We start from the raw sequence: 22,947 nt of genomic DNA on the forward strand, positions 1-22,947 counted from the left end.
GAGACTGCTTGTTTAGGAATTCTCTAAAAAAATTCTCTTTTTCTTTAAAAATTGAATCTAACTAAAACAGCAAAAAAATTGAAGGTTAAAATATCTCCCTTTTTTCAGAAAATTTTTTGTTTAGACGTCCTTTCCGTGGTGTAGTTCTGCAGTATTTAGCAAGTCTCGCATACAGCATGCGACAATTCCCAGATTTAGAATGTTGATGTCTTCAGCAACAAAGTATACTAGTCGAAGGGCTAATTCTGCCAGATGGAACACACATACACTTGTTAAACAGTAAACACAGAATAATCATGAAAATGTACTGCATAAGGAGAAATAATCCAACCATATAAACCAACAAAGTACTCAAAACAGCAAAATAAAATGCCAAAGTAAATGTCATGGTGAAGTGAACTGGCGCTCACAGCGTGGGTTTCACGCTATTGGCGCGAGTACTTCGTGATTTCCACGCTGATGGCGTGGTTACCACGCTGTGAGCGTGGAACTCACTGTCTCTTTTGGTCTTGTGGCGCTACTAGCGCCAAATTGGCGCTGACAGCGCCAATTCCCAGATTTAAATTTTTTTTCATATGGTCACTAATTCACCATTTACTTGACTTTTTAAAAATTAAACTATCCTAAGAAAATAAAATAAATAAAATAAAAACAGAAAAATAACTATTGGGTTGCCTCCCAATTAGCGCTTGTTTAACGTCACGAGCCTGACGTACCCTTTTTGATTTATGGTGGTTGGAAGCATGCTACCATTGATGACCCAATCTTCTTGATCCAGTATTGTTTCCTTTTATGATCATATGCATGTGGATAAGGATGAGGGTTCTCAGGAACTTTGAACTTAGTCTTCACATGCTTTTCTTTACCCTTGGGCTTTTCCATCTTAACCTTTGGCTTGCTTTCTTTATACTGCTGATGGACTTCCTTATTGATGATAACAGGATATTGTTCTTTGTCTCCAAAGAAAGCATACTTAAGAGTTTCAGGTAACTCTTTTAATTCCACTTTTGGTACCAATGTAGCTGAGTCGTCTTCTTTCTTTTCTAGTACCTCAAAGACAGTTGCTCGCTCTTCTTCTGGAGCAGCTTCATCTAGAGCCTTCAACTCTTCTTCAAGCTCTTGAAGCTCACTTTTCTCTTCCATAACCACCTCTTTGACTGCTTCCTCAACCACATCAAGTCTGAAGCAATCACTGTGGTCAGATGAGTTCTTCATAGCATCGAAAACATTGATAGTGATTTTCTCATCATTCATTCTTAACTCGAGCTTTCCTTGTTCTACATCAATCATAGCTCGAGCTGTGGCCAAGAACGGTCTACCCAACAGAAGGGGCATTTCACTCTCTTCCTCCATGTCTAGCACGATGAAATCAGCCGAGAAGATGAACTTGTCAACTTTAACAAGAACATCTTCTATGATTCCATTAGGTCTCCTGAAAGAACGGTAAGCAAGCTGAAGAGAGACCATGGTTGGCTTCAACTCAGTAATTCCCAATGACTTGTATATTGACAATGGCATCAAGTTGATGCTTGCTCCGAGATCACGTAGTGCCCGGCCAACATTAGTGTTGCCCACCGCAATTGGGATGTTAAAACTCCCAGGATCTTGAAGCTTTGGTGGGAACTTCTTCTGTATGATGGCACTGCACTCTTCAGTAAGTGCTACTGTCTCACAATCCGGCAACTTATGCTTTCTAGACAATAAATCTTTCATAAATTAAGCATAGTTAGGCATGTTAGCAAGAGCTTCAGCAAATGGAATATTAATATGCAATTTTTTAAACATATCTAAAAACCTAACATACTGTTGCTTTTGTGCTTGCTGTTTGAGCTTCATAGGATATGGAGGTTTCTCAAAGCGAGAAAAATCCATCGGTTGCTTTGGAGCTTCAACAGCTTTCTCCTTTGCTTCTTCTTGCTCACTGATAGGTGCTTGTACTTCTTTCTCATGTTCCAGCTCAGTTGTTGGCTCATTAACTTTCTTTGGCTGAACCGATTTTGGCTTTTCTTGAGGAGTGATCACAATTCCACTCCTAGTTACAATAGACTTGCAGTCCTCCTTTGGATTCACAATTGTATCACTTGGGAACTGTCCTTGAGATCTTTCAGCCAACTTTCTAGACAACTGGCCTATCTAACTCTCCAAATTTCTGATGGAAGCTTATGTGTTTCTAGTGTTTGCCCGAGTCTCTTCCATAAAATCATTGGAATGTTGGGCCATTTGTCCCACTAGCTTTTCTAACTCAGAAGGTTCCTTCGGTTGAACTGACGGTGGCTGCAAATAGTTATTGGACTTGAAATCAAGACCAGTACCTTGCACCCTCCTTTGGAAGTTATTATTCCCAGAAGGATAATTCTGAGTTCTTGGAACATTTTGTGGCAAAGGTCTTTGGTCATACCAAATACCATTTACTTGCACCTGTTGAGGAGGATCATCAGACAGTAAGGTAGGAAATTCATTAGAATCATGGCTTTCCTTGCAGTATTCACAAATAACTGAAGCTGCTTTAGCTTGGACGCTAGAAAATTGCATCTTATCAAGCCGTGATGTCAAGTTTGCTACCTGCTGAGATAACAAATTGTTTTCAGCCATCACAACATCATTGCCTTCCAGTTTAAGGATACCTCTTTTAGGCTTGGATGACAGCGCTTGGTTTTCGTTGGCAGGCATCCTCTCAATCAACTCAAGAGTCTCATTTGCTCTTAGAGTTTTAATAGTGCCCCCTGCTGCACCATTTAGCACCATCCGAATCTCCGGTTTGCAACCATTGAAAAAGATTCTAACCTGACTACCAGCAGTCAAGTTATACTGAGGACACCTTCTCATCAAGTCCTTGAACCGGTTCCATGCTTCACACATTGATTCACCCTCTGATTGAGTGAAATTGGTGATATCATTCACCATCTGGTTATACTTCTCCATCGAGAAGAACTGAGCAAAGAAATTCTGTGATAAATCATCCCAGGTTGAGATGCTTGCTGCAGGCTGTCTTTCCAACCAACTAAGAGCCTTTCCTTTAAGACCAAAAGGAAATAGTCTCAGCCGGACTGCATCATTAGACACTTGAGGATGTTTTGTAGAATCACATATCATCAGGAATCTGTTTATGAATCTATGAGGGTCTTCATCATCCTCTCCACCAAACTGAGCTCTCTCCACCAGTTGAATATTATCAGACTTGAGCTCCCAATGATTGTTGCCCACTTCAGGATGGACAATGCTCGCATTGGGTCTGTTGAATAATGGAGTCATAATAGTGTCCATGAGTGGATTATCAGCATCATTGTTGTTTGCCATTTTATCTTCTTCTAGCAGAATATCTAACTCGTTGAATGCAAGCTTCTTCCGAGCAAATTTTCTGTTTTTCTTCTCTGTTTTTGTGATCTCTAAATCAAGTGGAAACTCGGGTTCTTTACCTCGTATACAACTTAGAAAAGAGATTAGTAGCAATTGTTCCAAATATAACAAAAAATTTAAAAATAAAAATAAAAAATCCAATCTTAAAATCAAAATCAATTGATATAAGATACGCCAATCCCCGGCAACGGCGCCAAAAACTTGTTGCGAAAAATCGGCAAGTGCACCGATCGTTCCAAGTAATAAAGTGATAAGAAAAGTATCGTCTCCACAGGGATTGGGTCGAATATCAATTAATTGTTCCTTTTAAGAATGGAAGAACAAGAGTTGATTTGAAAGTAATGGTGTTTGTAACAATTGTGAGTTATTCAATAATTTATGAAAATTTCAAGAGAAGTTGAAAACTTAAAGCAAAAGGGGTTGAGATTTGAGAAAATATTGTAAGAAAACTATTGCAGTAAAGGACGCCAACACCTTTCCGATCCCCACCTTGTAATAATGATTAATATTTATGTTTAATTACCCAATTGATCAAACAATTCACCATCTATAATTAATTAGTTAAGCCCTAATCCCTTAGTGATCTTAACCTTGTTAACCCTATTGGAATCCTAATCCCTTAGAAATCCCTTTTCAAGTTAATCTTTAAGCCCAGTGAATTTTCACATTTGCAGTTCATATAGCCTATCCCTAGTGCATACATGAACTGTTATTTTACCCTTTGTCAGGAATTAGAATCCCAATATCCCTATTGCGAACCCTAACCCTCGCAATCCTAATAGAGTCGCGAATTCTAAAAGAATTATGGGATGAAGAACAGAGTAAAATAAATTCAATTGAATAATTAACCATAAACTTAATCAAAATACAAGGGGTTCACATCAAGGGTTGTGACCCTTACCACAATATAAAAGACTAGCCAGACATATTCATGTCTGACAAAACAAAATATTCAAAAGAATTCATAAAAACTAGAAATAACCAGAAAGAATGGAAGAAGAAATCTTGATCTTCAGTCACCGAAAGCTTGCTCCGATTCCTGTCGCTCACAATTTCTTCTGTGCAAAAGTGTCTTTTTCTCTTGAGGTCTGAGTCTCTATTTATAGAGTCTTTGACTTAGTGGAGAATCTTGATTGAATCCTTGTCGTAATCTCAGTGTGATTTGTCTCTGATTTAAAACAGATTTAATGCTGATTGACGCACCTCCCACGCCACTAGCGTGGTTCCCACATTGTGAGCGTGGGAGTTCTTGTGAAGAATCCTGGAGCTCCACGCAACTAGCGTGGTTGCCACGCTTCAAGCGTGGGTTTGTGAAAAGTCTGGCGCTACTAGCGTCAATCCCACGCTAGTAGCATGGTAGCTTCTGCCTGTTTTTGGACCTCTGGCGCCACTAGCGTGAATCCCACGCTAGTAGTGTGGATGCCTCTGGCTGAAAAGCTTCTTTCATGCTTTGAGCGTCGTACCCACGCTGTGAGCATGGGCCTTCAGTTTAGCTTTTCCCTTTTTAGCTCCAATTTGTCTATTTTTCCTACGAAATCAACATAAAATCAGTATGTAATCTCTGATTAAGAATTTGACAGATCAACAGTGATTATTGCCCTTTTTGCTTAAGATTTAATCACATTCTTTCTCTTTTTGGCTTAGATTTCCTTATATGCTGAGCGCATATCACCAAGCCATAGTTTATGATCTAGACATTTTTTACTCTAGTTTTCTACACAAAAGTTGATGATTAAGAACTTATGATCATGTACATGTGAATGGTTTGTTAAGTGAGGCTGTTTTGAGTGTTGTTTTGGTCTCCTTAAAGTCTTGAAGGAGTGTGGTTCTTGTGGTGTAAGTCGAAGCTTTCAAGAGCTTAAAGAGTGGATGTGGTTTTGGTGCTAATATAGAAGATATTCAAGGTAAAATACTTGAGTTACATGGATTTATTTCCAAGATATTTTCTTTGTTTTCTCTACTTTGAGTCTTAAAAAGATGAAGATAATTTTTAGTCTTTTGTGTGAATGGATGTTTTAAAAGTAAGATTGTTTGAAGCAAGCTTAAATTAATAAGTTTAATTAAAAAAAATTCAAGAAAACAACTTGAAATCCTAATTAGGGTTTAATCTTGAATTAATATAAAATAATGTATTATGAATTTAAATTGAAGTATTAAAGAAGTAATGATCTTTGGTGAGTTGTAAAAGTTTTAAGTAAAAGATTTATGTGCAAGTAAAAAGAAAATTATGTGTTGGAACACATACAAGGCTTCGGCCAAATAGGTTCCGTATAGTGTGTGAATTAATTAATTTGAAGAACATGTGAAATCATGATCAAGGATGTGAGTTTAATACTTGGAATTAAAAGAATGCAAGCTTGGTGGAATAAAATCATGAAAAATGTACATGTATAGTTTCGGCCAAAGCATGTACAAGAGGTAAATTTTGTTGTTAAATTATACACTATATGAAATCATGAATAATTATGGTTAAGTACAAGCTTGAGGTTGTTGGATTTAAAATCATATTAATAGAAAGATTTAAAACCTACACTTATGTTTATATGGCCGTGTATAATAAATAAACTTTGAAGTTGAATGATATGATATTTAAAGTATTCAAAGAATTCCTTAAACAAGTGTGTAGGTGGATGGAATTGATTCTAAAAGAAAAAAGATTTAAACTTAAGAAATTCTTAAGTGTAAATTCGACCATGATGAATTAAACGGGAGGAAAATTTTTGACTCACTACTTAATTAATAATGTTGAATATCAACCCCCAAAGGTAGCTCAACTGGCAATTGAGCTCCCAAGGGTTTGCTTAGTTCAGGGATTCAAACCCTAGCTCAAGCAAATTCTTGGAAAATCTTTGGGGGCTAGAGGAATAGTCCCTCGCCTCGATTGGGGGATTAGTCTCATCCTTCCTTCGGTGGCAAATCTCAATGCACCCTCTGTACTAATGAGGAAGTAGCATTTGGGGCTGTATTTCGAGACAAGGTGACTAGAGGAGGTTGAATGGGGATACCTCCAGGTTCATACCCAAAAAAAAATGTTGAATATCAAGATGAATTAAGGGGTTTTAAGTAAAGATGAATACCAATGGAATTAATAATGTTGAAAGTTGGTAAGTTCTTAAAGGAATGACTACTTGAATTAAATGGTGTAGTGGACAAAGAATAAAGAATGAAAATCTTGTATTTGTAATTATGCTTGCGGGGTCAATATTCGGCCATCACAAGTAAATGATCTTGATGGTTGTTTTAATTCAAGCAGAATTATGTAAATAAAGTGTGGGTATCACCTAGTTCAATTAATGATGTCTAGGTTTGAGTTATTGATTGCAAGTGATGTTAATCAAGTGATTAATAGTATTTTATTGTGAGAATATATTTGACTCAGGAGTGACTGTATGAAGATTCAGTGTTGTGGAGCTTGCCAGGTAAGCTCTATGTTTAAGGAGTTTTCTTCTAGCTTATTGTTCTACCAGTACCCGGTAGGATAATGGTTATATCTGTAATACTATGGTTGGGTACTAGAATGGTAGTATGCATATAACTAAAATATAGTGTGTGAAGTATGCTGTTTATAATTAAAGAATAAGTTTAATGTTAATAAATCTGATGTTCTGTGGATTTAATAAAAATGTGATTTTGTTGTGTGAGGTACTGCTAACTGGTACATTGGTAAAATTGTATGACTTGCATGATGTTAAAGACGAATTAATTATGTCTGTAAAATGAAAGTGTTGGAAAATGTGTGTATTGTAATTTTGTTACAGTAGGTGTAAGGAATTGGTAAATTAAAAAATATGTGTGCTTACTGAAATAAAGCTTTATGCTGATGATGAAATGGTAAATGATGATATGATTCTGTAAAGGAGAATTATATATATATATATATATATATATATATATATATATATATATATATATATATTATAAGTGGAATTCCAGTACGAGGCCAGTAAAGAATATGGTCGTACAAGTGGAGTACATTCAAGCAATGAGTGGCTCTGGTGGAATAAATTCTAAGTTATTGTGAAGACACTTGGTAATTGAGTGGTTACGACTATTCTATAAAGTGAAAGCATAGATAATTGTATTTATATTCTGTGTGCTGTTTTGTCTGATAATTATTTGGTGTGTTTGTATGTTGATTAAATTATGATTACTGTTTCTGCTTATTCTCTGATGTTTGTTTAATTAATCATTTTTATTGTTTCTGTGATTTTTGCTGTTTGTTTAAATTAACAATGTTTATTGATTCTGTATTTTTTGTTGTTTGTATAAATTAATTACGTTTACTATTTCTGCTTATTCTATGTTGTTTTTTAATTAATTATGTTTACTGATTCTGTTTATTTTCTGTTGCTTGTTTAATAAAATACGTTTACTGATTTTGTTGAGTTTCTGCTGTTTGTTTGATTAACTATGTTGTAAACTCTTTTGACGTTCTGTTGTTTGTGTGATTCTGTACGTTTATACGTTCTATTGTATTTTGATATATGAGATAAATTAATATATTGTGGATGCTATGATACTTGGAAATAATATCTGAGAGTATCAAGTTAGTAGGAGAAAATGAAAGCTTATGTTAGAATCGTAGCATTAAATACCGTAAAAGTTTATGTAAGAGTTGTGGTATTTGATAACTTAAAATAATAAAGTGATATAAGTAATTTATTGAACGATTGTCTGTAGGTAGAATCTTGTATTTTATATGTTTTTAAAATTGTATCGCTTAAATTAATAAGTAACAACAATAAGATTGTGTAATAATTGTGTGTGACGGACTGAAAGATAATAAATAAATGAATTTGTTTGTAAGAAGTTGCATGAAATGTATGTGTTTCTGTTGTTCTGTGTACACTGACCAATTATGTAGGAAGTGAGCTTGAGAATGAGAGAACATTCTATAAACATTTAGTTTACTAGGATTATCAATTTAACCCCGTGGGACATTTTTCAGTTTCATCTTCAAGCAGAAGTTCTTCAAAGAAAAAGGAATATGAGTAAGAAGGTCAGCAGACACAGCAAGACGCATGTGTCATCTAGATGTTTTGGATGTGTTGTGTATCTATTACTGTTATCTTTGTGGTTTGTGAAATGAGCATGTGGTGTTCCTTGTATATGTAGATTATGTTTTGTATCTTAAATCAGAGTATGGAATAGTTGCAACAACGGATGTGCGGTATGCTACTAGTATATATGTAGGATGGAAACATATGTTGTGTGTTGGAGTTATGTGACAAACTAAGTTAAGTGGTTGACATGTTGGATATATTCATGTTGTGTTATGGATAGTTCTGAATTTTTAGGTGATGTGATATTTGGTTTTGTCCAATTTACAGAAATTATGCTATCTGTATTTCTTTGAACAGAATTCTATAGGATTTAAAGTAAGATTTATTAATTTGCAAATTGAGAACAGTAAAGGAATATAGGAAAAGTTTTAATTGTCACGTAGTTTTAAGATAACTATTGTGATATCTACAGGAAGTCTTCTGCAGCTTTGTTTATTTTGATTACTTTGTACCATTAAAGGTGTAATATCTTGTTTGGAAAATGGGGTGTTACACTAGGCAACCCAAGCACAAAATCCATGGAAATGCTATCTTATTTCATTCAGGTATCTCTAAAGACTGAAATTGTAATACCCCAATTTAATAATTGGATTGTTAACTTACTAATGGTATAAAAGATGCAACGAACCTCATTACAGTAGCGGAAGACTTACTAATTTTTTTCGCAATTTATCAATGTAATTTCACAATGCAACTTTTCCTTTTAATCCATTCCTACACTTTGCTATATCTATTCTATATGCCTTGTTTCAATAAACTGTACAATCTCATACTTGTACAGAATTTCAAATTAAATTCCATGTGATCATAATCAATGACCAATGACTATACGAATATGATAACTTATATTGTTCCGTATATAGTCTAGCGGACAGCATAACGACTGTAAACTGGACAACTAAGGATTATATCCCAATATTTAACCTTGTACCTGATAACAAATAATTCCATATCCAATGTACAGAAACTGAAATATGGCTCAGTGCCATTCTGATTACATCTACCGTGTACAAAACATAAACATAGAGGTCATGTATCTATAATATACAAATACTTATAGGCAAACACATGCCTATCAAAATGCATGATCATATACTTCATGCACTAGCAAAACATGTCTACAAAGACATTCAAAACAACTAAGTGTCCATTCTTGTTGAGTCTTCTATCCTCACTGGATTGGTCCTTTTCCCTTTCAAGGTTCTCCTGCTGCTGATGTACCTGTGATTTAAATTACAGTCCCATGACGGGGTGAGAAATGAATCCCAATAAGACTCTGGGTTTATGGAGTAGTCTCCACCCATGAGTTCACTTTCTACATGAAAGGTCAGATATAAAACATATAATACAACATGCAATCCTATCAATTTATCTCACTGAATTAATACAGAAGAATTATACTTCTCCACTTATAATAATACGGAAGCATTTGTACTTCCCTGCCTGCTGATAATACGGAAGATTTATACTTCCCTGCCTGATGATAATACGGAAGATCTATACTTCCCTTCCTGATGATAATATGAAAGATTTGTACTTTCCACTAATAATGACACGGAAGCATTTGTACTTCTTGTTTAATAAATTAACACAACACAACATCTTGCATACTTATCTGCTTGAATTATAATACATCACATCATAACATCAATATACTTGTCTATATGAATGTTCATGAATGAACATGTATGCACATATACCAAATATCTCACTATCAATCATACACACATCTAAACCATAATCCGTACTGGACTATGGTGGAACAACAATGAAGAGAAAATTCCTAAACCAAGAGCTTACCTGTAGAAGCTCAAATCCAATGCTTACTTGAACCACAAGAATTAATCCAATGCTTCTAAAACTTGTTCTTCAACCTATGTACCATCAAATTATAATTAATACCAATTCATGTCACCACACAAGTCATAGACAATTTTCCAATGTTTTCAAGATTTATTACTTATTACTCACCACCTTAACTACAAAACTCTAATATAACCAAACCTACATACAAGAACCAAATAGGATTTCATACATTTTCTTTGGTTCTAATACTGACCAATCATTATTAAATGTCTTAAGGATCATTGTTTTACATAGCCCATGAATTAAACACTTGATTTGCACAATTAATTTTATATGACCGAAATGCACACATCTTTTTTCAGTATTGACATTCTGTTCCATTTAATTCACGAAAATTCCATTTCAACTCCTATTGATCTGAATTTTTGATAATTTATAGTAGACATATGTAACTTTAATTTGAAACAAACCACACTTCATTTGGAGTCCTATATCTTCATATATGATTTTTCTATAATGACAGCCCCAAATTGACAAATAACCAAGTTCATGCATCATTTTCACTTCGTTTGATTTTTCCACCACTTGAATCTTAAATCCAATCATACCATGACTTCAATTTCACTTTGACATTATTACAAACACATGGTGTACCATATTTAACACTATATGGCCGATTGGTTTCTTGAAAAATTACTAATCCCACAAGCTTGTTTTTAATCCTTTTTATGCATAGTTTTACATAGATTTAACAACTAACCACAAAACCAATTAAAACCACATGAAACAACATCAATTAATCATGATATTATCAAACCCTAACCCATCATAAAACACTTAATAAAATAACTTACAACTATCAAAATTTAGATGTAATACCTTGAATAACTTCCTTGAACACCAAGCTTTCTTTTCCACCAATCAATTTCTCAAAATCCTAACTTTCTCTCTCTAGATGAATAGTACTAGGCCTTTTGGAATGAGTGTTTCTCTTACTACAAGTGTAAGAGTCCGCACCGTTAATTTAGGAATTTAAATAACTTAATTATGAAATTAAAGAATAATTCCATAATTGACCTTGAATAAATATGGTAAGACTTAAATAATTATTATAAGGACTTAATAATGCTGAAAGTCGTTTTTCTAACGAAAAGTGCAGATACCAGTTCTGCTTCACGGTATAAGTGTGTACCAATGAAGTATCCCGGAAAATTATAAAGAGTATGTATATATTCCTAGAATAATATTTAGGACTGGGATATCAAGTTTGAAGTCGAAATAATGAGAACTGACATCAGGACTTATACCGGCTACGTAAAAATGCGTACCGGCAAAGTGCTGCGAAAATTATAATAAAAATATGACAAATCCTAGAAAAATGGCTAGGTTCAGAATCTGAAGTTTTAGATTAAAATGATTAGTGGAACGATTAGTTCTAATACAGTGGGATTAATTAAGTGGACTTATAAATGCTAAAGGGCACAAAGCCCTAGGTCAGATTCTAACATTTCCTACGTGAGTTTCTGGTGCTATTTGGTTGCTGCCACCTTCCTCCACCTTTCCACCTTCATCTTTCTCCATAGAAATCCCTCAAGACACCACTTTTATGATGGATCCTTCTTCTCTAGCCTTGTAGAAACTTGTGGGCAAACCTTGGGAGGTAAAGAGACACCATATTCTGAGTTGTTCAGCCACTGTATTGAGTGTGTGAGGCTGATATCTTTGGTTGTTGGGTTGGAGAGCCATTTTCTTGGCACTTGGTGCTTCAAGAAGCTACCTTTGAAGGAAAAAGACCAAGCTTGTGTGTGTCAAATTCATGGCTTTGTGAAGTCAGTGTTGTGGAGCTGTGTGGGAAGCTCCAAGTCAGCCCCTTTTTTTGAGTTCTTGAACCTTGAGGTAAACCATGATCACTCTTTTTGAAATTCCATGGTTTGAGCTTGTTTGAGTGATTAAAGAGTGAAACTTTGAGCATTCAAGTTAAAGGTTGATAAACTATGCTTAAAATACATTAATGAACTTCTGTTTGTGGAGTTATTGGACTCCAAATCGTGGAAGAACTTTTAAAATGAGACTTATGCAGAAAATGCACGAGTTTCTGCATTCTGTCTGATCAGTATTCGAATACTCATCAGCAGGTAGTCGAATACTCATGAAGGAGTATTGGGATACTTTTCTGGGAAGAAAAGTATTCAGATACCATAGTGATAATATCCGGATACCTTGTGGTATTCGAATACTGTAGGGAATGTATTCGAATACTCATCGATGAGTATTCGAATACCTCCTGCAGATTAAGCCTAAAATCACCTAAAACAAGTTGGAAAGCCTTAAACACTTAGGGGGCGTTTGGTACAGGAGAAATTTAAATGCATCCAGGAATCGTGATTTCAAGGAATATAGTGAGAAAATAATTTGATCAGAAATGTTAGAAAAAATTGTTTGGTTGATGAAAATATTGCTTGGAATTTCGTACTAATTTTTGAAATACTATGTTTTGTTAATAGTAAAAAATTGCTGGGAATTTCAACGAATTTACACAATTAACCTTCGGTTGACGTTTTAAAATATCCAGCCTCATTTCGTCTCTTTCATCATATCAGACTTTATCATCTACTATCTCTCCGATTTACAGATATTGGTTTTGTGTTTCATCGTCCTTTTGGCGTTTCGTCGTCCTTTTTCTGTCTGCACGTCCTGCGTTCTTACTCGGCGACCAGCTCTCCGACACGGTGGTTGTTAGCCTCAACTCTCTCGCTGTCGGTCCGTCAACACCCACACAAGCTTGGATCCATTATCGTACTCGAAATCATATTGGAGGTGCAAACCATTCGTTGGTAAGCGGCGTGAAATTTTGGATCTTGTCAAGTAAAACGTGTTGTTTGGTTGGACCTATTCCAAGTTTCTTATTTTGTATACGGTTTCCCTTTCTTGTTGGTCTAAGACCTTTTATTCAAAGAATAAATTGGTAGGAAAAAATTTGTTTTTTTTAATTGGTAAAGGAACAGGTTTGAGTTTTTTTTTTTTTTAAATTGTTGGTTCTGCAATCTTCACCTCCGGGGATGCTTTGCTCATTTCAAGGTCTCAAAAGATGACTGCTTTCTTTGATTGTGGATTGAGTTTCATTGTTTCAATTGGATGAAATGAAATTTGTGTATTTTCCACCACTGTATTCTTCAAATTAAAAGACTCATTACCATGTCATTATGGGCATGTTTTTGTACCTGGTTCCGTTTATCTTTTTTGTTGTTGGAAGATATAACTTTTTAGGGTTTTATTCACTGTCTTTAATTCCTTTATCTTGCTGCCAATCCTAACCCATGCATGCAAACCTTTCTTGCATCTTGGATGATCACCGCTAGTCTATGGTAGTTAGCAAAATACAATTTCAAAACTTGATATTAACATGATTATTTTCCCATATTAGAAAATTTCACAAACATGTTGTACTCTCCAATATTTGATTATCTAAATGGTCATATGTTACACCTTGTTGGGGATTGGGGTATAGGAAATTGACCGGTATGTATAAGGGTTCATCATAACTTGATTTATGAAGTGATCCCGTAGGTAAAAGAACTTTAATTGAAGGTAGGACAGGTGGAGATCAGTCTGGCATAGGTGGGAGTGAAAGTGTAATTTCCAGGCATTCGTCGTGTTTATCGTCATTGAGGCTGAAGACATGCTACTGTGGAGTGACAGCTGTGCTGCGTAAGTCTCGGACGCCGAGGAATCCAGGAAGAGAGTTTTACGGATGTCGTAATTTCAGAACAAGTCAGGAGTGTGGCTTCTTTGAATGGTTTGATGAACCCAGATGTCGTTATTGTAAAATAAATGATAATTTGACTAAAATATTAGTTGTTTTGGTAATAGTACTTGTAATGATATTAGGGATTGTCATATATGGTATGTTGTTCAGTTGTAATGTAGTGATATTAGGGATTGTTTTATATGCTATGAAACAGCGTTTGTTCAGTTGGAATATAATGGTCTAGTGTTAGTTATTGTGGATTAACAATCTGTGATTGTATGTAGAGTTGTAAATTTAGAGAACCTTAATGATGTGGAACCCTTTGATGTAGCATTTCATTTTTATAAAAAACCGATGTTTTCTTGTACAGTTGATATACCAAATGGATAGATAATGGAATTTGTTACACTAGTTACCATTCAATTAAGTTGGTGACAGACATATATAATTTCTAACAATATAATTGTGTGACGAAGAATAAACCAAACGGTGTTGTGCACGATGGATGTAGGTACTCATGAAAAGGTTTTTTTTTATTAACCTATAATAAGAGTATTTCTGTAATGAAAATAACCTGACTTTTAGTTATTAGAATGGCAATAATGAAATTCAGTAAGTTAGAGCATTTTTGTGGCTGCCAAAAATTGAAAATTAAACCAACACAATGTAATTGACTTTGTTGAAGTACAAACATTCCTCTGTACTCTTTATAACAATCTGGGGGAATCAACATTTACAATGGTAAAAATGACAATCCTGTATTATATAGAAAATCAAAAAAATTTAACAATTTTGTAAACATTTCTACTGTCAAAATAACTGGATCGAGGACAAGCATTCCTCTATAGCATTCCTCTGTAAACATGCTTCCCATATCAATGAATCAACAACCCTTCTTCGATCTTCTTCTTTAGCATTCCTTACCAAGTTAGTGTTATGTTGCTAACACCGAAAACCTTATGCACAGCGTGGAAATCATGGCTTTTGTTTGGTGGAAAATAAGGTGCCAAAATACATTTTTCACTGCATTTTGACCTTTGATGCTTGCATACTGCACATGCTGATGGCATCCCATAATTATTTTCCATCCTGTAAAAAGACTTTAAATAAATATGATATACGTTAATCATATAATACAAACAGACTTTAAGTTAATAATATTCTTTTAAATAAACAAGAGTTGTAAACTCGAGCAAAGCCCCAATGAGATATTTCCATCAGATTTATGCTAGCATTAGTCATGGACTTCACGTGCGAACATGGAGGGAGTTTAAATAGGAATACTAAAAAGTGAATAATGACTTTCGGTGAGCTTGTCTGAATGTGCATTACTTCATTAAAGTAAAAGAACATCTTCATTATGTATTTGGTATGACAAAGAGAAAATAGAGAAGTAATATAGACCTGATTCCTTGTTATAGATGACAGGTCAGAAAATGTTTTTGTTTCATTATTCTATTTATGGTGCAGAATGTACTAGATAATAGTCCAAATTTGTGATAAGCATACATACATGCCAGCAAACACAACCACCCTTAAGAGTTGTGTTAAGGATACAAACTCTGAGGTTTAAGAGTTGCAGAGCACCTGTTATACAACCACAAAGATAACAACCAAACAATAGGATCAATAAAATTGAGAACTGAAACAGAAGGGAAAAGGTAGAAGCCAAAATATACAAGTTATGCCAACTGTTAAATGCAATTAATATATGATTTAAGACTTAAAAAGTGAATATATCCTCCTGACTTTTAGTTGGTCATAGCATCCAATACCAGACATTCCAGGTTTGCCTACATCTCTTATGGCAAGGTAATCAAATACGCAGATTAATCAAACATTAATGAAATGAATTATGAAACAAATGACCAAATATAATGCTCTAAATTAACTATGCAAAACTTACCTTATCAAATACAAAATGTTAGTAAAACTTTACCTTATGCTGATTCCCATTGCTAAAATACATACATCTCAGCTAAGGTGAAGCAAATATACATAATGTGGTCATTCATCAATGACAATTAGTTGAACATCCATAAAATACCATTAAGTATAGCATTAATTGCAAAAAGACTAAAACATAAACATATGGACAGCCATATACATCCACGGTGGTTACCCAAAATATTAATACATCCACGGTGGCTTCCCAAAATATTAACATCTTTCATGTAAACTTCCACTTACAAGTAGTTAGCAAAATAATCTCCATGGGATCATTAACAGCGATATATACCCAAAGCTTAACAAAAAAATACTTCATCACCATCATTTACTGAGAATTGTCCAATAATGATTCCACGACCAACTGTCTTTCCTCTTTGCCACCTTGCATGAAAATATTTGTTATATTGTTGTCCTTCCCCATAAGCATAGCAACCTTAACAATTTGAGGCAATGTTAAATCTTCCAACTTTTTTATCTCTTCAATGATTGTCATCCTTAAAGCCCTTTCTTCACCTTGATTCTTAACCATTTCCTTCATAACTTCATTCCCCTCTCGATAACTCTGAGTAAGGTCCTTCATTGCATCAGCCACCACTAAAATAACTGGATCCTCGCTTCTGCCTCTTTTCTTTCCTTTTTTTGCAACAGAAACAGACACAGGAGAATGTGCCATACCCTCTTCAGTTGGATCTTCAGGAATTGGATTAAAAAACGGTGTTTGGGTATAGTCGTCCATTTGGTCATACATATCATCTGCAATTGACCCACACTTATCATTAATGGCAGCTTCTTTGTCTACATCTTGGGCAGCATCTTCTGGACCTACAGCATCTTGACCAGTTGCCATATCCTTACCAAATATTGGTGCTAACATATCAAAGTAAGGAAAAGGCTTTTTGTAGAGCCCTTTTGCATTTGGATGGGTCTGCCAAATGAGGATATAGGCAATTAGTAATCATGTATTAAATTATGGTAATTGCACTAGTGCATACAAACTGTAATACAATAAAACTATATAATTGATGACACAATGGATCAATACAATTCACCTTCACCCAATCATCATATATTTGCCTATCCACATCAATCATTTTGTGCTTATCATTCCAGTCGAAACCGCTTCCACCAGTCAGGCTGATCATTTCGCAGATGGCATTGTAATGCCTTTTTAACAATTTAATTCTGGATGTGATGTGCGGGGTAGATTTCAATGCACATCCGGGAATCCTATCATGAATCATCTTCTCTAGATGAATTGCAAATCCAGGCTTGAATCCATTGTCTCCCTTCCAATTTTGACCAATTTCAAGGAGACAATCTACAAGTACTTTGTCTTCTTCATTTGTCCAAGTGTGGTTTACTCGCTTCCTCAAAGGTTGACTTGCTTCAGCCATCTATTGAATACAACAAAATGAAATATGGTATGAAAAAAAAATCATATGACAAAGTTAGTGTTTAATTCAAATGAAAATATCAAACAAAATATCAAATTACAATAACAGATAGTAATGTAAGTTGTGTTATAGGTTTCATTACATGTCTAACGAAAATGAAAGGTTTAATATCATCAACACTGACAATAGAAATAAACTACCCATGACAATGAACATAACATAAAGATTTGCATCACACACGTGTCCTCCACGTCTTAAACATCTCCTGCGCCAAATCATCCCTCCAGCGTGTCCATGCATTAGGAGCCTCTACATGAGTGATCATATCATTATCTGCCAAGTGATGTTCGCCCAATTGGTTGTCCACTGCATGATCTTCTAAAGGGTCAACAGACATTTCTCTTCTTATATGGTTATGCAGCAAGCAACATGCAATTATAATCTTGCATTGTGTTTTGACCGGATAAAAAGACTTTGATCTCATATGGCCCACCGCCCTTTCAGCAACCCAAAACATCTTTCTATGACATTCCTAGCAGAGGAGTGTTTCATGTTATAAAATTCTCTAGGTGTTGTTGGTTGTGCCCCTTGTCTCCACTCACTCAGATGATATCTTTGGCCTCTATACGGTGTAAGGAATCCTTCCCCGTTCATGTAACCAGCATCAGCCAAATAACAAAAACCTACACAAAATTAAACAACAATTTATAAACTATTATAATATAACTCCTAGCTTTTATATATATGCCAAAGATTTATAAAAGAATCAAACATCATGAAAATACCTTTAGGCACCCTTAAACCGTTGGGACGAGATATAGCATCTCTGAGGACCCTTGAATCTGCAGCTGATCCCTCCCATCCAGGCAATACGTAAATGAATTGACAATCTTGAGAGCAAACTCCTAACACATTTGTTGCAATATCACCCTTCCTAGTCCGATATCTAGGTTTATCAGATAGTAGGGGATTAATCTTGATATGTGTCCCATCAAGAGCTCCTAGACAATTCTTAATTTGGAAAAACATAAAATAGTTATCAAGTCACAGATATTTTGATCCTGTGTTGTCATGCGTATGAAATTAACTTCATTGAACCCTAATATGTTACCTTAAACCATTTCCACTTCTCATCACTTGAATTTGCAGGGACTGGCTCAGGACGTTTGAGTAAAACCACATGACAACGTAACACAGCTTGCAACACCTTCAAGAACTGTCTGCTTATGGTTTCACCAGACCTCAAGAATTGTCTTTTAATTATCTGATTCTTAACATCATGAGCCAAAATGTGAAGAAACATTGCAACAAGCTCTTCCACTCCCATGTGCCCAGTCGGTGCAAGCATTCCCACAGTTTTAAGTAAATCACACAAATTATGAAAGCTCCTTTTATCCATCCTTGTATTCTCAATACAAGCTGTGTCACTAATGTAAACAATTCTATGGACATTGATTTCCCTCATTCTCGCCCTTTTATAACAATCCCATCTAAATCTATTCGAATTACTATTTTTTATAGCATAATTGGATAATAGCAAACCACATATAGTGATCAAGATCAAAGTGAATCGATTCAAACTCTCGAAATAATTAATAAGAACAACAATTTCGTTGCACTCCATTACATTGTTCGTTGCCATAATCTAACACGAAAAAAAATAAATTAATATTTAATATTTTTTCTACAATTGCACTAAATGGAAACAAAGATAGAACCGAAAACCAAGTTACTAATTCGTTGCACAGAAATCACTATTTTCCTACAATTTGGTTTAAAAAAATTTACATCAAACATGAGTAACATACAATTCTGGAACCAGATTTGATGTTGATAGTTTATCAATGAACCTACCAACATGGACTGCATGATCAAAGGGACAAACAGATTGACAGATTTCTCAGCCTTTATGGCCAATGGATTTTAGAGTCAAACATGATAATAAGCAAAACAAAAATGCAGATTCTAATAATCCTGCATTGGTGGGTCGAACACCAAATAATATAATTGATTATCGCAGTTTGGCAAGTAAATAAATCAATGAAATTCACCTACTTACACTGTTCCTCCCTACACACAGTACTAAAAAAATAAGACAACCTTGTCCTATAGCATCCCTGCAAACCAGAATGTTAAATCCACATAGTTCTTTACAAAATGATTTTCGGTTGGTTATTTGTAATCAAAGAAAATACGCAAACAGAATTGGGTTTCAATATACATTTTATTTGAATTGATTAAGAGAGGAAACACATTGACAAGTCCTAAGTGGGATCGAAGATAAGTGCTTAATATCTCAAGGGAGTTCGTGACTCCTTGTTCTCATCAAATGTCAAAACATTGGGCCATTAATTTTAAAGTGTATGAAAAATTTAGATGAAAGGAAAAGTAAAAGAAAGAAAATTCCGGCAAGTATGTAGACATGATGATAGAATTGAAACAACTAATCAACAACAAAACTATACAACTTTTCAAAAAGTGAATAAAATCGAAGTAAAATCATGATTAATAAGGAAAGAAAATACGATAAAATAAACAAAAAGATATCAATGATGGAAGAACTAACCAAATAAAAGTAATTATGATATAAAGTGAGCTAATACTTCAGAATACCATCAACGATTTAAAGTAATCTAGACTCGTATGCACATGCACACCTAATTTTCTCCCATAAACAGTAGTCAAAAAAAATAAAAAATAAAATGAATGAACAAGTTTCAAAAGTCATGCCCCTATTTATTAGACACTGTACTTTGACTTTATAAAGAAGATTAAGATTGATCCCTCGTCACCAAAATTTGAATGCATCATGATAATTAGACAAAAAAATATAACTATTTTCATATGTTTGCATAAGATTTACAATACAATATAAAATACAGAGATCAAATTATAAAGGGAAGAAGAAAAAGTCTTCATCCCAAAATACAGGAGAAGTCCTGTTCAATTATAATTCAAAAGTATGTGTAAGTATTTTTTTTTTGTTCGTAGGTAATATTTATTCTAACCATAAGCATTTCATTTTGATTAGTAATCTTCCTTAATTGAGGGCATGCCTTCCTCTAACAAAACAAACAAAAGGACCAGAAAGGCCAAAATGCTGACTAGTGTCTTGGGTCAGGGGATGAATTGGGAGCCAATGGTACTGCATCAAGGGTAATCATCGAAAATAACTCTTATACCTTTTAAAAAATGTGTATGCTGAAAGAAAGACGTACATATATTATTTCTAACATAAAATCTGAAAAGGAAAACAAAGGCGAGGAGTGGGGAAGAGAGAGGAGAAAACCAACTATCAACCAACAAATCAAGTTTCATAAAATATGAACAAGAACACTAAAACGATGCATCTATTTCACTATTCGTTGAACACACACGCAAAATGTACTTGGTAAATTACAGACAAGCAGGATAATGACAACAAAAAATAGAGTCGAGTTCAAGCAAGGGGTTGCTGTAAGCTTGCCTACTAGTAGTAACCAGACGAAACCTTTTAATAAGAAGCAAGAGATTGTCGGTGTAATTGACAGAAGGGGAAAAAGAAAAAGCAAAAGAAATTAAAACAACTATGACTAATAGAGAAGGTAGGATATATTATTTATTCAACTGCAAAATGGGGAAAAAATTAGAGAGAAAAATAACATACGAACCTTGTTACTGTTCGAACGCAAAAAACGTCTTCTTGTTCTGAAAAAGAAAACGTACAGATAATCAATTTTGCTACCAAAGATTATCGTGAAAGAGAGAGGATAAGTGAAGAGAGGACAAACAGTGGAAGGAAAATTAACCTTTACCAGTTAGAGGACCCGAGAAAGAGTACTACAATCCGCGTCAAACACACCGACGAACGTCCAAGACTAACTCCGGTAGCCAAGTTTCAGGCAACTCCCTTTCTGTATCACAGGATAAGCTTCTGCTTCATGTCTATATAATGGATATGTTTCATCAGCACACACAACCTAGGCCACGATATGATGAAGGGCAGATTTGTCTGAAATTTTTCCACTTTTTCATGTTTCATTTTCCAACGAAGCTGGATTCCTCAAAATTCCACATTTTCAATTGCATTCTAAATCCTGATTCTTATGTGTTATAGCAAATACCAGGAATACAAGTTGTCGACCGTAATTTTGGGTTTCTATGTACCAAACATAGTATTTAAAGAATGCCACTTTAACTTTCCTGGCCATAAAAAACATACCCACGTACCAAACGCCCCCTTAGTGAAACTTTGGGCTATGAAAATTAATGATTATTTTTGGCATAAACAGAATGTGATTGTGTTGTTTGGTGACCTTGGGCTGTTGTGGACTCTTGACATGGGATTATTAGCTTGAGAGGTAAGCTTTTGTGTCTTCGGTTTTTCCTATTGTTGGTTCCACCATACCTCATGGAGGGATGGTTATATGCATGCTGTGTTTTTATGAAAATAAATGATGATTCATGAAATGCTATTGAGCTATTTTATTGAGTGCAAGTGTCATATGATATGTATGTGGTGTACTACCTAGACGGTAATCCTGAGTATGTGGAGACATACAAGATGGCAACCTGTGGGTGAGGTGCAAGCGGTGTTCCTTGTACTGTAGGTTGGAGACGTATGTAATCCCTACATTTTTATTCTTTGGCCAGTAGGATGCATACACATATGACATGGGTATATGCTGCATTGCACAGATTTTGAAAATGATATTGTTATACTGTTTTGAAACTTATATTGCACATGTAAGTGAGCTTGGGGTGGAGAGATCCTTGAGGACCCCTTGTCTTACTGAGATTTCTTTTTAGAGATCTCACCCCGTGTTGGGGCACATTTTCAGGTTCAGGTACCTCTGGAGTTGAGACCTCTGGCGGCAGGAGGCCGGAGTTGAGCTGACTGATGCATGCTTGATGATTTAGTTATTTTACATGATTATGCCTAATTTTCCTGTTATGACTATTGTATTGAGACTTGATGATTATGCTGTTTATTTGATGAGCATGGGGGTTGTCCATGCCACGTTGATTTCAGTCTTGTTGGTTTACGTCGAGTTGTATAATTGTACCAGGATATCGTCCGACCTACGTGTTGTAGTTTCGTGACTAGATACACATTTATGATATGAGGATATTCAGTGTAGTTATTATTGCAATTTACATACAGGCAATATTTTGAAAAAGGAATAAGTAATCAACTTGGTTAATAATGATGACGTCATAATTGAAAAGAAAAAGTCAGCTTCCGCATTTATTTAGTTGCACCATTACCATTTGTATGTTAATACACCGGGTGTACACGGGGTGTTACAACAAGGCTCTTCAAGAAGAAAAGAAAGAGGATTTAGGTTCACAACACCAAAGGCTACAACTTTTGTGTAATGAGTTTTATCTAACTAGAACTACTTGAACTCTCAAGCTCTCTCTCATTAACCTATGTCACGACCATGGATGAGAAAACATGAAGAAAATTTCGTGGTTCCCTTTAAGAGCAAGAATATAACCGGTTATGTGTTGAAAAAAATCACTAAAGTTACTTAACTTTACACTTTACAACTTTACATCAAAGTTTAATTCCTATTGGTTACTTTTCTTCACACTAACCTTGTCATCACCTTATATAAGATTCTAGAATTCTTCCATGTCACTTAGC

General features: G+C 34.9%; 3 protein-coding genes and 1 non-coding gene across 7 annotated transcripts; 1 reads left to right on the forward strand and 3 right to left on the reverse strand.

Moving 5' to 3' along the window:
- Positions 1 to 173: 173 nt before the first annotated feature.
- Positions 174 to 2,745, reverse strand: LOC133318120 (uncharacterized; the record flags this gene model as incomplete). Its single annotated transcript, XM_061520075.1, has 5 exons — positions 2,182 to 2,745; positions 1,801 to 2,088; positions 1,313 to 1,629; positions 867 to 1,180; positions 174 to 245 (listed from the first exon to the last, which is right to left on the reverse strand). Coding segments are annotated over exons 1-5 (1,555 nt in total), but the record flags the coding sequence as incomplete, so codon positions are not given.
- A 55-nt stretch (positions 2,746 to 2,800) lies between these two features.
- LOC133318122 (small nucleolar RNA R71) lies at positions 2,801 to 2,906 on the forward strand. The gene has a single exon (XR_009752429.1). It is a non-coding gene; the product is annotated as a small nucleolar RNA R71 (small nucleolar RNA).
- A 13,100-nt stretch (positions 2,907 to 16,006) lies between these two features.
- On the reverse strand, positions 16,007 to 17,698 carry LOC133318117 (uncharacterized). 2 transcript variants are annotated; one of them, XM_061520069.1, is made up of 3 exons: positions 17,559 to 17,698; positions 16,974 to 17,318; positions 16,007 to 16,849 (listed from the first exon to the last, which is right to left on the reverse strand). In XM_061520069.1, exons 1-3 carry the CDS (start codon positions 17,616 to 17,618, stop codon positions 16,250 to 16,252), a joined length of 1,005 nt encoding a protein of 334 aa, XP_061376053.1. In that variant the 5' UTR covers positions 17,619 to 17,698; the 3' UTR covers positions 16,007 to 16,249. The 2 variants fall into 2 exon arrangements, with proteins under 2 accessions (XP_061376053.1, XP_061376054.1); XM_061520070.1 differs by having other exon boundaries at positions 17,519 to 17,638.
- Positions 17,699 to 17,785: 87 nt separating this feature from the next.
- Positions 17,786 to 21,430, reverse strand: LOC133318118 (protein ALP1-like). 3 transcript variants are annotated; one of them, XM_061520074.1, is made up of 5 exons: positions 21,107 to 21,430; positions 20,969 to 21,005; positions 18,430 to 18,963; positions 18,104 to 18,329; positions 17,786 to 18,001 (listed from the first exon to the last, which is right to left on the reverse strand). In XM_061520074.1, exons 3-5 carry the CDS (start codon positions 18,958 to 18,960, stop codon positions 17,799 to 17,801), a joined length of 960 nt encoding a protein of 319 aa, XP_061376058.1. In that variant the 5' UTR covers positions 18,961 to 18,963; positions 20,969 to 21,005; positions 21,107 to 21,430; the 3' UTR covers positions 17,786 to 17,798. The 3 variants fall into 3 exon arrangements, with proteins under 3 accessions (XP_061376058.1, XP_061376055.1, XP_061376056.1); XM_061520071.1 differs by having other exon boundaries at positions 18,430 to 21,005; positions 21,113 to 21,430; XM_061520072.1 differs by having other exon boundaries at positions 18,430 to 21,005.
- Positions 21,431 to 22,947: the final 1,517 nt, after the last annotated feature.

The sequence above is a fragment of the Gastrolobium bilobum genome, unplaced genomic scaffold, assembly GCF_033153095.1.
Source record: "Gastrolobium bilobum isolate Gb01-03AN ecotype WA unplaced genomic scaffold, APGP_CSIRO_Gbil_v1 utg102439, whole genome shotgun sequence".
Taxonomy (NCBI): Eukaryota; Viridiplantae; Streptophyta; class Magnoliopsida; order Fabales; family Fabaceae; genus Gastrolobium; species Gastrolobium bilobum.

Bases quoted from the DNA above. Each gene is read 5' to 3' on its own strand.
- LOC133318117 (XM_061520069.1), bottom strand. From the start codon at position 17,618: ATGCATGGACACGCTGGAGGGATGATTTGGCGCAGGAGATGTTTAAGA. The intron at 17,319-17,558 runs GTGTGTGATGCA...TGTATTCAATAG, and splicing joins GTTTAAGACGTGGAGGACAC to ATGGCTGAAGCAAGTCAACC. The intron at 16,850-16,973 runs GTGAATTGTATT...CTCATTTGGCAG, and splicing joins TATATGATGATTGGGTGAAG to ACCCATCCAAATGCAAAAGG.
- LOC133318118 (XM_061520071.1), bottom strand. From the start codon at position 18,960: ATGGCAACGAACAATGTAATGGAGTGCAACGAAATTGTTGTTCTTATT. The intron at 18,330-18,429 runs GTAACATATTAG...TTCCAAATTAAG, and splicing joins AGAAGTGGAAATGGTTTAAG to AATTGTCTAGGAGCTCTTGA. The intron at 18,002-18,103 runs GTATTTTCATGA...AATTTTGTGTAG, and splicing joins CGGTTTAAGGGTGCCTAAAG to GTTTTTGTTATTTGGCTGAT.